This window comes from Myotis myotis, unplaced genomic scaffold (genome assembly GCF_014108235.1).
Source record: "Myotis myotis isolate mMyoMyo1 unplaced genomic scaffold, mMyoMyo1.p scaffold_m19_p_19, whole genome shotgun sequence".
NCBI lineage: Eukaryota > Metazoa > Chordata > Mammalia > Chiroptera > Vespertilionidae > Myotis > Myotis myotis.
In genome coordinates this window covers 14,323,664-14,339,561 of record NW_023416323.1, presented here as the reverse complement: position 1 = coordinate 14,339,561, position 15,898 = coordinate 14,323,664, and the positions used below count along the sequence as shown (strand labels likewise).

Genomic DNA, 15,898 nt, shown 5'->3' with positions numbered 1-15,898 from the left:
CTAAGTAAATGATTTGTTTGGGTTTTTTTGTTTTGTTTTTAGTGTTCTAGAACATAGCTCCTGATTTTCTTAGTTATAAAAAAGTTTTGGGATGTAAATGATTTTGCTTACCTGCGATTTGCAAGTTTGGTGTTAAATTGAGGTGGATATGTTTACGTTCCTTCCAATAGTAGAAGTCATTTAAAAAATGAAGTTTGTTGTGTTTGGCGAGGATGCATAGAAATGGAACCCTCATACACTGCTGGTGGGAACATAAAATGTCAGCTCCTCAGAAAGTGAAGAATAGAGCTACCATATGACCCAACAATTCCATTCTGGGTATCCATCTAGGAGAAATGAAAACATCCACACAAAAACTTGTATATGAACATAACAGCATTATTCGTAATAGCCAAAAAATTGGAAACAACCCAAATGTCCATAACTGATGATGGGTAAGTAAAATTTGGTTTACCCATACAATGGAATATTATTCAACCATAAAAAGGAATAAAGTACTGATACTACAATATGGGTGAACATTGAGGACACTGTGCTAAGACTGCATATTGTAAATTCTTACCTGTCCAGAATAAGAAGCAGAAAGTAGATTAGTCATTGTATAGGCCGGGGGTGGGAACAGTGAGGGGTGATGTATAATGAGTACAGGGTTTCCTTTTGGAGCGATGAGATATTCTGGAATTAGTGCACAACTTTGAATATACTAAAACTCACCGACTATATACTTTGGGGTTTTTTCTTTTTTTTCTGACTGTATACTTTGAATGGTGATATTTTGTGGTATATGAATTGTATCTTAATTTGGGGAGGGAAATTCTTTTAAGTTTGTTAACTGTTTCTGTTACAAGTTGTGATCTTCAGATTAATCATTTAATTGCCCAAATGGACACTTTCGTATTTGTGACCATTGAAAACAAAATGTATTTAGGCAAACAAATTGAAACATTTTAAAACACCAATACTTTGTTTAGGGTATATTTTTACCTCTCTTATATTTATGTTGAGTCATCAATACACTGAGTTCTAGTCACAAAGGCATAAATAGCATTTTCTTTAAACTGTGCCCTCCTTTGGATTTCTGATTTCCCCAGCTGTCAGTAGGGCCTAGCCCTAGCCTATTCTGTGAGCCAGACCTCCTTGTCTCAGCTGCTTCCTGTTCTCTTTTTGTTAATTGTGGTAAAATATTCATAATATAAAATTTACCATCTCCACTTTTTTGTTGTTGTTGTTAATCCTCACCGGAGGATATTTTTCCATTGATCTTTTTTTTTCTTTTGAGGGTCCATTGATCTTTTAGAGAAAGTGGAAGAGACAGGGAAAGACAGAGAGAAACATCGATGTGATAGAAAGACGTCAATTGGTTGCCTACTGCACGCACCTGGACCAGGGCCTGGGCCGGGAAGGAGCCTGTAACCAGGGTATATGCCCTTGACCAGAATCGAACATGAGATCCTTTGGTCTTCAGGCTGATGCTTTTTCCACTTAGCCGAACCAGCTAGGGCTCAACCATTTTTAAGTGTACAATTTAGTGACATTGAGTACATTCATATTGTGGCCATCACCACTATCCGTCTCCAGAACTCTTAATCTTATAAAACTAAAATTCTGTTCCCATTAAACACTAACTCATTCTTCGCTTCCCTCAGTCACTGGTAACCATCATTCTACTTTGGTTTGTATGAGTTTGACTATTCTGGGTGCTAATGTGAGTGGAATTACACAATATTTGTCTTTTTGTGACTATCTTATTTCATTTAGTATAATGTCCTCAAGGTTTATCCATGTTGTTGCATGTGTCACAATTTTCTTTTTAAGGCTGAATGTGTATATAGACTACATTTTGTTTATCCATTCATCTGTCGATGGACATTTGAATTGCTTCCATCTTTCAGCAATTGTGAATAATACTGCTGTGAACATAGGGGTACAAATATATTTTTTAAGACTCTGCTCACATCTTTTGAATATATACACAGAGATTGCTGGATCATTTGGTAGTTCTGTTTTTAATTTTTTCAGGACCTGCAACACTGTTTTCTACGGCAGCTGTACCATTTTACATTCCCAATAGTACACAAGGGTTCCAGTTTCTCACATCCTCACCAATATTAGTTATTTTCTGATTTATTTTATACTAACCATGCTAATGGATGTGAGGATGGTATCTCTTCACCTCGTTGAGGTTTTTATTTGAATTTCCCTATTATTAAGTCTGTATTTATAGTCAGGCATTGACCACCATTCACTCACAGTTAAATAATGCCAATTGTAATTAATGATGTCTGTGATAGAGCAGTAAAAATTATAATTGTTTTACACTTGAGTGTAGGTCTTTTAAAAAAAACACACAATTTCAACAAGGCATAATTACACACCATAAAATATGCCTGTTTCAAGTGTACAATTCAGTGGTTTTTAAATTAAATATACCAAGTTGTGCAGCCACCACCACAATCCAGTTTTAGAATATTTCATCATCCCAATAAGAGCCCTTAGTATATGTCTTTATTATATTCAGTATGACGAAATTGGAAGTGCATATGGAGCCCCTCTGCTGCACGCTGAAGTGCAAAGGTCATCATCTCCAGTGAGGGCACGTTTGAGGTTTGCACTGTGAGCTGAGCCAGCCGCTCTTCCCATGGAGCGCGTGTTCACTTGCAGGAAGGACCGCGACATACCAAGGTGGTGCAGAACCAAGTCTTCTCAAAGACTCGCCAATGAGACTGCTACTTCAAGGAGAACAGCTGACAATAACTGTTGCTAATGGTAAAATTTGAGCTCTCAAGTAAAAATTAGAATTGTGGAGAGCCAAAATCTCCCCTGTGAGCTTGACAGCTTTTTTATTTTCAATGAACTTTTCCAGACATCCACTGGGTGTTGTTAAAAAATCATACCTAGGTAGAAAATCCATTCACAGTTCAAGATAGACTAGTGGACTGCAGTGAAACACAGTTGTAAAAGTTTAGTGATAAGGTTACAGATCCCACATTGTGGCTAGCTGAAGAAGCATTCACTTGTTGAGTTTGGTGTAGCTTCAAAGAACATCTAAGAGTACATGAAAAAGCTATTAAAATGCACCTTCCTTGACCAGCTACATCTCTGCCTGCGGCTGGATTTTCAATCAAAACAACCTGGCACAACAAATTGAATGCAAAAGCAGACATGAGAATCCAGCTATCTTCTGTTCTGTGTCAGCATTAAAGAGATTTGCAAAAAAGAAAATAATGCTACTCATATCACTAAGTATTTTCTGCTCTTCATAAAACATCCTATATAATAAAAGGCTAATATGCAAATCGACCGAATGGTGGAACAACCAGTCGCTGTGATGCGCATTGACCACCACTGACCACCACGGGGCAGGCGCTCAACACAGGAGCTGCCCCCTGGTGGTCAGCGCAGTGCCACAGGGGGAGTGCCGCTCAGCGCAGCAGTAGTGGCAGGAGCCTCTGCCACCTCTGCAGCAGCGCTAAGGAACCCTCAGGAGATGTCCACCTGCCAACTTAGGCCCGTTCCCCGTAAGTGTCGTGCGCCAGGCCTCTAGTATTATATAGTAGGTCTTTAAATTTTCTCAGTTTTAATTACAGTAAATATCAATTTAACCTGTACAGTTAAAATATCAGTTTAATCCATTCAAACAAAGGCTCTTTGGGGTCCTAAGACTAAAAAGTTAGAGGACTGTTGGTTTTAAGACTGTTATTTATAAAGAAGCAGTCCAGAAATTATTTTAATTTTTTTAGCTACCATAATGAATTTATTTCTTAAAGAAGTTAAAATATCTCAGAATACTGCTGGATGTGACTGTTGATGTCTACCTACTTCTGACAGTTCTCTGTGACAGGGGAAAGGAAGGGATACAGGAGTTCTTGGGGTTATATCATTGCAATCTTTTATGCAATGGTTCTTTGGATTTGTGCCTGTTAGAATACGCATTTGTAGAGCTTAGGTGTATTCTTAGTGTTTAATTATTAGACTTAAGTACTTCAAACTGCTTTATTTTCACAATCTGATTATTTATTGTCTATTCCAAGTTATTTAGACTAACAGGAAATTGGAGTGAGGAATATGTAAATAAGACCACTATATTTTATTTAGAAATAAGTTTTTGTTTAAAATTCTAGCAGTACTTTGTATGGAAAATAGATACTGTAAAATTATTTCAACTGTTCTAATAGGATACATGTATATACAGTGACAGCACAGCCCAAAACAGTAATCAGCACTACACTATGCTGATCAGTGGAACCAACAATCAGCAATTTTAAAATCTGGCAGTGTTTCTGGACCTCCCACACACACATGCTCACACATGCCCATAGACACAGCGTGCTTACTGCTTCTGATGTTTCACATCATGGGAGAGATGGATTCCTTGGGCTAGTGTAGTGTGTGAGTTGTGACCAGTGGGTTGCTGGCATGGGAGATGTGGAATTCATTTCCTGCCCTGTGTCAAGCTAGTTTCCTTGATTTCTAATGCGGCCCATTAGGTTTCCTGCATATATTGTCTGTTTCACTGATAAGAGTTAGGGTTTATTGCTGTTGAGCCTGCAGGTTCCTTTTTTTGTAGATATATAGTAAAAAAAAGAAAAGCAGGGTTCAACACAAAGTGTATAATATAACCAGGAGAAAATAGTGATGGCTACACTGATTTGATTGATTGATTGATTCCTCAATAAATTGATAATTGCCTCTGTGGAGGGCCTGGAGGCATAGAGACTATGCTGAATACCTTTTAGAGAAATTTTTTGTTTAAATGAATTCCTTTTATTTCATTGAATTATGAAGTATTTCATATAAAATATACTATAATGTTTATTATACAGGCATAGAAAATAATAAATGAGTAAAATAATTACTAATGTGCCCACCATCCAGTTAAGAAATAGAACACTATCAATGCCTTTGAAACCCTGTTTCAAGATGAAGAACCCTGTCACCCTAGCCCAGTGGTCGGCAAACTGCGGCTCGCGAGCCACATGTGGCTCTTTGGCCCGTTGAGTGTGGCTCTTCCACAAAATACCACATGCGGGCGCGCACAGACAGTGCGATTCAAACTTCGTGGCCCATGCGCAGAAGTTGGTATTTTGTGGAAGAGCCACACTCAAGGGACCAAAGAGCCGCATGTGGCTCGCGAGCCACAGTTTGCCAACCACTGTAGCCGGTTTGGCTCAGTGGATAGAGCATCAGCCTGCTGACTAAAGGGTCCCAGGTTCAATTCTGGCCAAGGGCACATGCCTGGGTTCGCATGCCTGGGTTGCGGGCTCATCCCCCCCTACCCCCCCGTCCTCCAGTAGGGGGTGTGCAGGAGGCAGCCAATCAATGATTCTCTCTTTTCATTGATGTTTCTATCTCTCTCCCTACCTCTCTGAAATCAATGAAAAAACATTTTTTTAAAAAAAGAAACTTGTCCCACTGAACTGCCTGCCACAGCTGTTTCCATTTCTTTCTGTTCTCTTCTGGCTCATATTCGTATCCTTATATAATTGTGAGCCTATTCATTCATCCAGTCAGAATCATAATCCACATAACTTCTGTGTTTGTGAAGTTTCATTCAGAAGCAGACCACTATATGATTTTAAAACCAGAAGATCGAATTTTGCTTCCATTTCTTGAATTTTTTTTCCCAGTAGCTTTTGTTTTGTTTTTGTTTTTCCCAATAGCTTTTTTAAATTACGAAAGTAATATATGCTAATGAAAGTCAAGACAATCCTATATAATAAAAGCATAATATGCTAATTAGACCGGAGGTCCTTCCTGATGACCTTTCAGACGGACGAAGCGGGAGCTGCGAGGGCAGAGGCAGAGGTGGCCGCTGCCACAGGCAGGGGCGAGGCCTCAGTATGTGGGGGCTGAGAGTGGCGGGGACCAGGCCCCGTACGAATTTTGTGCATTGGGCCTCTAGTTAAATAATAAAAGTCTTTCTCCTTCCACAGTCCCAATAGTTTGGGGTGTATACTTCCAGACATTTTTTACACAAAATTTTACTTTAAAAGGGCTAATGGGGTTGCACTATTCCAACTGCTTTCTTTTTGGCTTCTCTTTGGTGGCCAGGGGTCCAGACATACACTCAACAAGGATCTTAGCAAACCTAGGAACCGGGGGCTTTAAGGGGTTGGGCTTCTGTCACTCACCAGTGTCTCAGAGGGGCACATGTCCCTGCTCTTGCCCCTTATTTTCCTCATGTGTTTCTTCTCATCTACCTTGTTCCTCTTTTCTCCCCTTTCCAATAAGAGTGATACAATATCCTTTTTGTCAGTGTGCTAGCTTGTGGGTAATGTTATGTTTTGAAATTATAAAAGAGCAATATAACAAATACCCATTTATCATCCAGATATATATTAGGTTTAAAAATTACGGGAAAGTTGTTTATATTCATACTTTTATGTACTTGCAAATTTTCTACAGTGAGCTTTTACTTTTTTAACTTCAGTATGAAATGCAATATGAGTTTTGTAAGAGTCAAATGATGAACTTGATAGTGTTTTGAGATTTTTTATTTAGATATGTGACTGCATCGTCTTCTTCTTTAACCCTCCTGAGACTCGGGGATTTTGAACCCCCTGTAGCACAGCATCTCCCCTCTGACTTAAATGTGATTTCTCAAACACTTTTAGGAATTTTAAAAATTAATTTGTCATTTTTCCATTCCCAGAGAAGCAATTTTAAGCATGCTTTATTTCATATTTAATTTAGATCAGTATATTAAGTTGGTTTTAATACAAGATTAAGAATTCATAATGTTTAAAAGGTAAAATTTAGCTTTTTCCCAAATACCAAATTATTATTTCTCTTTAATTTACATTGCACAAGGAAAATCGTTTTGTTGACAAAATGTTCAAATGGAATATCGTGTTAGAAGTGAATATATATTTTTAAATACTTTAAAATTTAACTACAAGTTAACCCATTGAAAATGTTTTTTTAAAACTAAGATATTGTGTGCCATATTTTTAAGCCTGTGTACATGTTACCTACTTTAAAAAAATTAAATTTTTGAAAGTGATTTACTCACTGATTAGATTTAAAACTTTGACTTCTTCCCTCCTGTGCTGAAAGGTAAGTGGTTTCCTTGAATAATCCTGATGATCTCATCACTGAATAACATTAAAAGATGACTTTTTTTGTGTGAAGTATAAACACCTAATATATTATCATTGTTTATGTGTTTTAAGTACCAGAAATATAATGAAATGGTTTGTGAGGCTTTTGATAGGAAAAATGCAAATTTACAGAACTGATAAAGACCACCAGGGGACAAGCTTGGAGAATTCTGTTCGTTTTTATGCTTCTCGGTTTCTGTTTCAGTCTGAGTGGGTTTGAGTCAGAATCTTGGTTCTTTATATGCACCTGTGACCCTCACTGGGGGTGTAGTGTCTCTGAGCAGTAAATCCACAGAGCAGGGGCCGCCTCTAACTGTCTGGAAAGCTCTTGGACTTTTCTGTTTTGAGGGGAAAATTATTCATATGATGATCTTGGAACAGGGGCTGTTTCCTCTAATACATGACCAGTCCCCTTCAGAAGCTCTTTAGGAACTATTGCTTACTCCCCAGCTGAGGGTCTGGTCTGTGACTATTTAAGCCTGCCTGCCAAGCACCTGGGTGTGTATGCGAATGGGGTGAGGGGCTCAGGCACACACACACTTGCACTGCAGGTGATTGGCTCTGGCCTGTCTGTATTCAGGTTCATGCACCTTACAGGGTGGAGGGTGACACCAATAACCTATGAGTGTGCTCAGCAAACTGTCTGGCATGTCACAGGCCCTCGGGAAAACCTAAGCAAAGCAGACAGGAAGCTAGCCTCATGCACATGAGCTCTTGTAGACACATTCTGACCTAACTTTTGTTTCCTTAGGGAACTGTACCTGGGGAATGAATTGTAGGTTTATACACCCTGGAGTCAACGACAAGGGCAACTACTCCCTAATCACCAAAGCCGAACCTTTCCCGCCTAACGGTGCCCCACCTCTCGGACCTCACCCACTGATGCCTGCCAACCCTTGGGTGCGTGAACACTTTTTTTTTTTTTAATTTTCAATCCTCATCTGAGGATCTTTTTTCCATTGAATACTAGAGAGAGTGGAAGGGAGGGAGGAGGGGGGAGGGAGAGAGAGAAACATCTATTGGTTGCCTCCTGCACACACCCCTACTGGGGCTGGGAAACCTGCAACCGAGGCACATGCCTTTGACCAGGATTCGAACCCGTGACCCTTTGGTCCGCAGGCCGAAGCTGTAACCACTGAGTAAAACTGGCCAGGGCAACACCTCTTTTTTTTAATTGCTAGCAAACCGACATCTAAGCTGTTTGTGACCCTCCAGCTTAAGGCACATTACTACACCTTGGGTAAAAGGCATTTTTGTGATGTCAGTCACAGAGCTGCCTTCCAGATGCTTCCAGGTGTTTTTGCTCTCATTTCTCTATAGATTTTAAAGTTTTGCTTGCTTTCTCAACTTTTTCTTCTCATTTTTTAATAGGGTGGGCCAGTAGTTGAGGAAATTTTGCCTCCACCCCCTCCAGAACCCCCCACAGAGAGTGCCTGGGAACGAGGACTTCGACATGCAAAGGAGGTAACAGAATTTGGCAGAAAACCTGAGAAGAAAAATACTAGGGGTGGTCTGTGGGCAAAATAGCATTTCCTTGATCCAGAGACAGTGATCAAAAACTCAGTAGAGTCTCTGAAGTGAGGGGTATATTTCTATGACTTCTTTGAAGAGCTAGAGAATGGAAAATGATTTCTAACTGTCTGAGGCATGCTAGGTCGTGACCAAGCCCAGAAACGCCAGGGAGTCCCAGCCTAGAGCACAGTCTCCTGTCTTTATGTGGCTTGGCAGCATTGGACAACACCAGCTGGTGCTACAGCTCTGATCACTCAGAGCCATTCCCCAGAGTCATCACATTCTGCTACCCCCAAACGGGCAGTCTTTTGGAGAAACCATCCTCTCTCTCAAGCCAGGGTGTCAACTTGGGCCTGCCCTCTTCCCACACCTTTAATCCAGGTCACACTTTGGCCCTGAATGTTCAGGCTGCTTTCTGAGCCCCTTAAGTTGGTTTCTCTTCAGTGAAATGACAGACTAAACCAAAACCATTCTCCCTCCCATAGCACATACTTCACTGCCCCTCCTTTCCTCTGAGACTTGAATGTCTCCTTGTGCCTTTTCTGCCATGAGCAGACTTACTTTCCTCTCCACACTCAGTCCTCATCATTGATGAATATCTGGGGCTCCCTAGTTCAACGCCAGGACTATTATTAGGAAGCAACCATCTTCATCACCCTTCCCAAGATATGAGTAAGCTCTATGGTACTGCTTAGTGGGCCTGTCCTGACTGCCAGATGCAGCTCTGTGCAGGGACAGGGCACTCCAGTCCTGCAGAAAGGTACATGGGATCCTTCGTCTGCCCGGGGATAGAGCTGAGGCACACCTTGCCCACTGAGCACTCAGCCATGCTGCTCAAGCGGCACTGGCCAAGCCTCCGTGGGTCAAATCGAGACAGGTTTCCCTTTGTTTTTCCTAACAGTAACTGGTGTTGGCTTCTTCTCACAACGGTAGGTTTTAAAAAAAGCAACCATTCGAAAAGAACAGGAGCCTGATTTTGAAGAGAAAAGGTTTACTGTGACCATTGGTGAGGATGAACGGGAGTTTGACAAAGAAAATGAAGTTTTCCGAGATTGGAATTATCGGATTACAAGAGATGTCAGAGACACAACGTAAGGAATGGTTTGCCTTTTCATTCCCCTTTGAAAGAGAATTAAGTTGTCCCCAACTGTGTGGGGCTTGGGTCCTGGAGAGCAGCAACATGTAGGTTCCCCAGGGCCTGTGGGGGCAGGTGCCTACCCACTCTCCCCGGACTGAGAATGCCATCCCTGAGATAATTTCAGATGTTTTGCAATTGACTTTCCTCAGTATTTTGCTTCCATGAAGGAAATGTTTTAGTTTTGTGTCAGGGCCATGTGACTGGGAGGACTCATGCCCATTGGGCTCCTACAAGTTCTGAGAGTTATTAACAGCCGTTCTTAAAGTCCCATAAGTCTTTTCCTCACGTCTCCCCAAGTTACCCAGGCAGGAACCAGGAAAACCTATGAAATTTGTCACTAAAATCCAGGAGCGTGGGAGGTGTGACTTTTTCGTTGTAAATGCTGTCTTTGTTGTTTGTTCTACCAGATATTTTATTACTGGTCTTTTAAAAAATAATTACAAAGGAAGTACATGTGGTTGAATATTGTCAAATCTTTAGAAATTGTGTAACATGATAAGTACAGCACTTTTCCCCAGTGCTGGTGGTCCATGAGGTCCGAAAGATTGGCGACTGCTGGTTTAAGGAAACCTTTGGCGCAGTGGTTGCCAACTGGTGGTCCATGAGGTCTGAAAGGTGGCGACCGCTGGTTTAAAAAGTAGTTAAGATTTTGCTTCCTAATTGTGTGTGGGGAAAGTGTTAGGTCACAGACAGGAGTGTCTGAGTGAGAATTGCATTTGCTGCCTGGGGCATATTGCCGCAGGTCTTAAGGCCTCACCTTTTTCTAGTGTAAGTGAAGGTGTTGACACTGCCCTTGTCTGGGGGGGGTGTTTGTGGGAGTTACAGGAGCTAGTTATACAGATCTGCTCTGAGTGTGGTGCTTGTGAGTGGTGAGAGAAGAGGCTTTAGAACCACATGGTCCATCCTTAACACTCTGTTTCCCATTCTGGCTAGAGCATGGGCCCAGGAAATGTGCCTGATGGGGAGCAGTCTGGCACGTCTGGTTCTGTGGTGGCCTCGGCTGCACAAGCAGCTGTGCTCTAACCCTGCCCCGTGTTTGCTACCTGCTTTCTCTGACAGGAAAGGTTGATGCTGCAGGACTCTCAGACTCTGAAGCTTCTGAAAACGGGCCCTTAGAGCCAGGTTTTTACTTGTGTTTTGTTTGTTTGTTCAACATTTGCTGTGACATGCACGTGCCAGGCCCCATACCCAGACCTGGTCCAGACATCTGGGATCAGGGTCCTGAAGTGTGTCAGGTAGGAAAGTGCCCCAGCTGTTTCTGATGGCAGTCAGTGAAAGGGCTGTGTTAGCCAGGGTTCACCAACAGAAACCACCTGGCTATTTTAATGGAGAGCATTTAACATAAAGACATGCTTCTAGGTGACCAGAAGCAGAAAGAGGTAGCAACTGCAGGAAGTGGCTGCCATGGTGGGGAGTAAGGGGGCTGTTAAAACAGAATTTACTCAGTGACACAGCAGGCCCTGTGATCAAGGTTACAGCCCAAGTGGGGAAAGGTGGTAAAAGGCCTGAAAGCTGTGGCTCTCCGCGAGTGGTATCTGGACCAATAGCAGCAGCATCTGGGAGCTTGTTGGAAATGCATTCTCTCAGAGTCGCCCTATCAGAAGTTCTAGAGAGGGTGGAACCCAAATGGCTGTTTTTAGCAAACCCCCTAAGTGATTCTGGTGCCCAATGAAATGTGAGAACCACTGATTTCAATTCAGAGACATCAGCTGTCAGACCTGATGCTGAGTTGTAGGGATAGAAAAACTCTGAATAGTTGTCACATGGAACCTAGTTACTGTGGTTGGTTCTGGTCATGTGGAGCTAGGTACTTGGTTGTAGTACCCATGGGAAAGCTGCCCGGTCAAGAACTCCTGAGGAAGTATTCTGAGATGGTAGAGGATGGGAAAATTATTATTTTTTGCTTGTTTTTTTGTTTGTTTGTTTTGTTTTGTTTTTTTAATTGCTTTTGGAATTAGAAAGAATTTACTGTCTGGCCGGCATGGCTCAGTGGTTGAGCACTGACTATGAACCAGAAGGTCATGGTTTGATTCCTGATCAGGGCACATGCCCCAGTGAGGAGTCTGTAGGAGGCAGCCAATCAGTGATTCTCTCTCATCAATGATGTTTCTCTCTCTCCCTCACCCTTCTTCTCTGAAATCAATAAAAAATGTATTTAAAAATAAAGAATTTTGCCTGACCGGTATGGCACAGTGGATAGAGCGTCGGCCTGCGGACTCAAGGGTCCCAGGTTCGATTCCGGTCAAAGGCATGTACCGTGGTTGCGGGCACATCCCCAGTAGAGGGTGTGCAAGAGGCAGCTGATCGATGTTTCTCTCTCATTGATGTTTCTAACTCTCTATCCCTCTCCCTTCCTCTCTGTAAAAAATCAATAAAAAATATATTTTAAAAATAAAGAATTTACTTAGCAAGATCACTTAGTAAAAATAATGCTTTTCTATTTTTATTTTTATTATTTTTGTAGAACAGCAAGCAAGAATTTATTACCTGCAGCAAAAATACATTTAGGACAGTGAAATAAGGAAGAGCATAGAAGAAGCAACAGGAGAGCCGAGGCTAGGTTGCTTTGGCTCACTGGGAAGTCAGAGAAAAGGAGGCCTTGAAGACAAGTTCAGGGGGTTAGTCTGGGACGAGCTAGACAGGCCACATGCCCAGGGCCTAGGAATGCACCCTTGCCAGCACTCATCCTTTGAGATTGTGTCTGAGGAGGCAGTCATTGCCAGGTTGAGTTCATGACAACATTTTATGGACTCGTGCAGATCCAGGCTCTGTGAGCTGGTGGGCAGCCCGGGCTTGGTTCTGAGGGAGGCAGCTGAGGGAATGCCACATGCCCTTTAGTTCAAGGAACACTAAAATTGAGAAATCCTGCAGGAGAGGGGCCATTTTCATTTTGCTTAGTTTCCCCAAAACAAATTTGTCCACACTCCCTCCTTTGAGAGTGCATATACCCTCACGCCTTTTTGGAAAAGTGTTTTCTGAGGTCTTCATCGGCTATGTATTGTGTTGGTTTTGTATTTTTAAGGACACAGGAAAAGTCTGTGCCTCAGGGACTGTATTCTCTCCTTTCTGGGTAGCAGATGTGGTGCTGCAGTTATTGATGGTTGTCATTAAATATTATATGAGTGGCCCTAGCCAGTTTGGTTCAGTCGATAGAGCATCAGTCTGAAGGGTCCCAGGTTCGATTCCCGTCAAGGGCACATGCCCGGATTGTAGGCTCGATCCGGGGGGGGGGGGGGGGGTGCATGCAGAAAGCAGCCAATCAATGATTCTCTCTCTTTCCCTCTCCCTCTCTGAAATCAATAAAAATATATTTTAAAAAATATCATCTGAGTGGTGTGAGGTTAGGTTGTTAGAAAGATGTCCGACTGTTTGGGATGAAAAAGAACTGTGTCATTTGGCAGAGCCAGCCTTGGATTATCTCTGCCAGGGGCACTGGAAACAGCAGAGGAGAGATTTCCTAGAAAGCAGCCAGTGGAAGGCCATGAAGATGCCTAGAGATGGCCATGACTTTTATGTCTTTCAAGAGTGTTCTGAAAGTTTTCCTCAAGTAGGTTCTGCATATTTCTGGTCAAATGTTTTTGTTACTAAGTATTTTTTTTTTAATATATTTTAATTGATTTCAGAGAGGAAGGGAAAGGGAGAGAGATAGAAACATCAATAACAAGAGAGAATCATTGATCGGCTGCCTCTTGCACGACCCCTACTGGGGATTGAGCCTGCACTCCGGGCATGTGCCCTTGATTGGAATTGAAACCAGGACTCTACAGGCTGATGCTCTATCCACTGAGCCAAACTGGCTAGGGCTGTTCCTAAGTATTTTTTTTTATTTCTTGCTAAAATGAAGTTTTCTCTACCTTCTGTCTCCTAACTAGTTATTATTTGTGTATATGAAGGCATTGGTTTCTTTTTTTTTTTTTTAATCTTTATTATTGAAAGTATTATGTCCCCTTTTACCCCCATTGACCCCCTCTAGCCTTCCCTGCCCCAGGCCTTTGGTTTCTATATATTAATTTTTCTCAAACTGCCAGCATTGGCAGTGCCTTCAGCACAATGGTGGGTCATTAAGGAAGCAGCAGGCCTCCTTGCCTTGTCTCAATCTTAAAAAATTTCTCTCCTGTTCCCCTGAAGTAAGATGCTGGCTTTATTCTAGAATATATTAAGAAAGCATTATTTCCTATTTTCTTGAGTATTTTCATCAGGAAGAGGTATTGAATTTTCATCACAGACATTTTCTTCATCTGTAGATGGAATCCTTTTAATTTTCTCTTTAGGTGTATTATCATATGAGGTTTACTCATAAATTTCCTAATATTGACTCAGCCTTGCATTCCTGGAATAAATCCCACGTAGTCGTGCTATATTATTTTCTTAACATAGTATTGGATTCTTTTTGTTAACATTTTTATGTAGTATGTTTGCAATACTATTTTTAAGTGAAAATATTTACTTTTTTTGTTTTTGTTTTCAGACTTGAGCCTTATGCAGATCCTTATTATGATTATGAAATAGACCGGTTCTGGCGTGGCGGGCAGTATGAGAATTTCAGGGTGCAATATACAGAAACAGAACCGTACCAGAATTACCGGGTAAGTAGGACTTAGATTTGCAGCTCTGAACTTCACTGATTGATTTGTTAAAATTGCCCGCTTTTTTTATTTCTAGGACTTCATGTGCGCTTAATTATGTCAGCACAGTGTACTAATTCCAGTCCATTGACTGAAGAACTAATGCAGATCCACATATTAAATATGTGGTGATTTGAACAGAGACTTTCTTGGGTTTATCTATGTTCTTTCCTTTTTTTTAAATTACACTTGGTGATTGGGGTATTAATACAAGTTGCAGGGTGTTCCACCCTCTTAAGCATATTACTTTTTCAGGCTCCTTAGTAATATCATTTATAATTGTTATGCTTAACCAATTCAGTACATTCCTTTGGGCCTCTGCCAACCATGTCGTTGTCTAACAGAGAGCTGGTCTATAATAGTACTTCTCTTGAGAGTTTAGTGTATACAGTAGGTCCTCGGGTTACGTCGGAGATCCATTCCTATGGCGCGACATAACGCGATTTTTGCCTAAGTCAGAACCCACTTACATAAGTACCTACGTCACTCACATGGAGCACATACACAGCAGTAGTGAAGTGAAACAATAAAAAAAATTTAAAAGATAACAATTCCTGACCTTTACTTGTGGTAAATAAATAATAAAAAACATAAAGCACATATGTACATATGTCAAAATGACAACCTTTTTTTTTTTTTTAAATGCAGGGGGGTAGGAGCCTTTTTGTCTTTTCCATTTATTTATTTATTTATTTATTTATTTATTTATTTATTTTAAATATATTTTATTGATTTTTTACAGAGAGGAAGGGAGAGGGATAGAGAGTTAGAAACATCGATGAGAGAGAAACATTGATCAGCTGCCTCCTGCACACTCCCTACTGGGGATGTGCCTGCAACCCAGGTACAGGCCCTTGACCGTAATCGAACCTGGGACCCTTGAGTCCACAGACTGACGCTCTATCCACTGAGCCAAATCAGTTAGGGCAACTTTTTTTTTTTTTTTTTTAAATAAATGGGAGAGGGCAACGTAACCACGAAATGACACATCGAGTCTGACATAACCCGAGGACTATCTGTATTTGTGAATATATATGCTTCAGCCTTTAAGTTGAATTAGGGTGATATGAAAAAGCTGCTACTAGAAAGAGATCAGTTAGAAGCAGTTTAGTAGTTTTTATGCTAAGATTTATGTGATAGCCATGCATTTTTAGGACCAAAGGAAGGTGACTTCCCTGGAAACCCATCAAATGGCGAGCTTATGGAGAGACAAGGACCCTGGTTGGCCATCCGTGCCCCTTTACCCAGTAGAGCAGATTCCTCACTAGGGTTGGGCTATAGGGGTGCGGTGCCTCGTGCCAGGCAGGGCTGCCTTGGAATATAGCAGGGACCTGCTGGAGTCCCTTTCCACCACGTTCCCCCCACGGTGGACCAGCAGGAAGGTCAGGAGTGCACTTCACTTCTTCCCAGCCACCTAAAGCTCACAGCCTGCCAGTGTGCTGTGATCTAGGCATTATTCACTTTTAATTTTGAATATTAGAGCAAATACATGAATGAGAACAGAGTAATAGTTGAAAAAGATG

The 15,898-nt window shown here is 41.5% G+C and overlaps 1 protein-coding gene across 14 annotated transcripts in view; it reads left to right on the top strand.

Moving 5' to 3' along the window:
- Positions 1-15,898, top strand: part of ZC3H18 (zinc finger CCCH-type containing 18) — a 66,308-nt gene that overhangs the window by 20,919 nt on the left and 29,491 nt on the right. For 13 of the 14 annotated variants that reach the window (XM_036345382.1, XM_036345379.1, XM_036345378.1 and 10 more), the window contains 4 exons: positions 7,852-8,000; positions 8,472-8,564; positions 9,546-9,703; positions 14,219-14,336. In XM_036345382.1, the coding sequence (XP_036201275.1) occupies positions 7,852-8,000; positions 8,472-8,564; positions 9,546-9,703; positions 14,219-14,336 (518 nt within the window). The remainder of the gene's footprint in view (positions 1-7,851; positions 8,001-8,471; positions 8,565-9,545; positions 9,704-14,218; positions 14,337-15,898) is intronic. The other variant, XM_036345388.1, reaches the window with a different exon arrangement.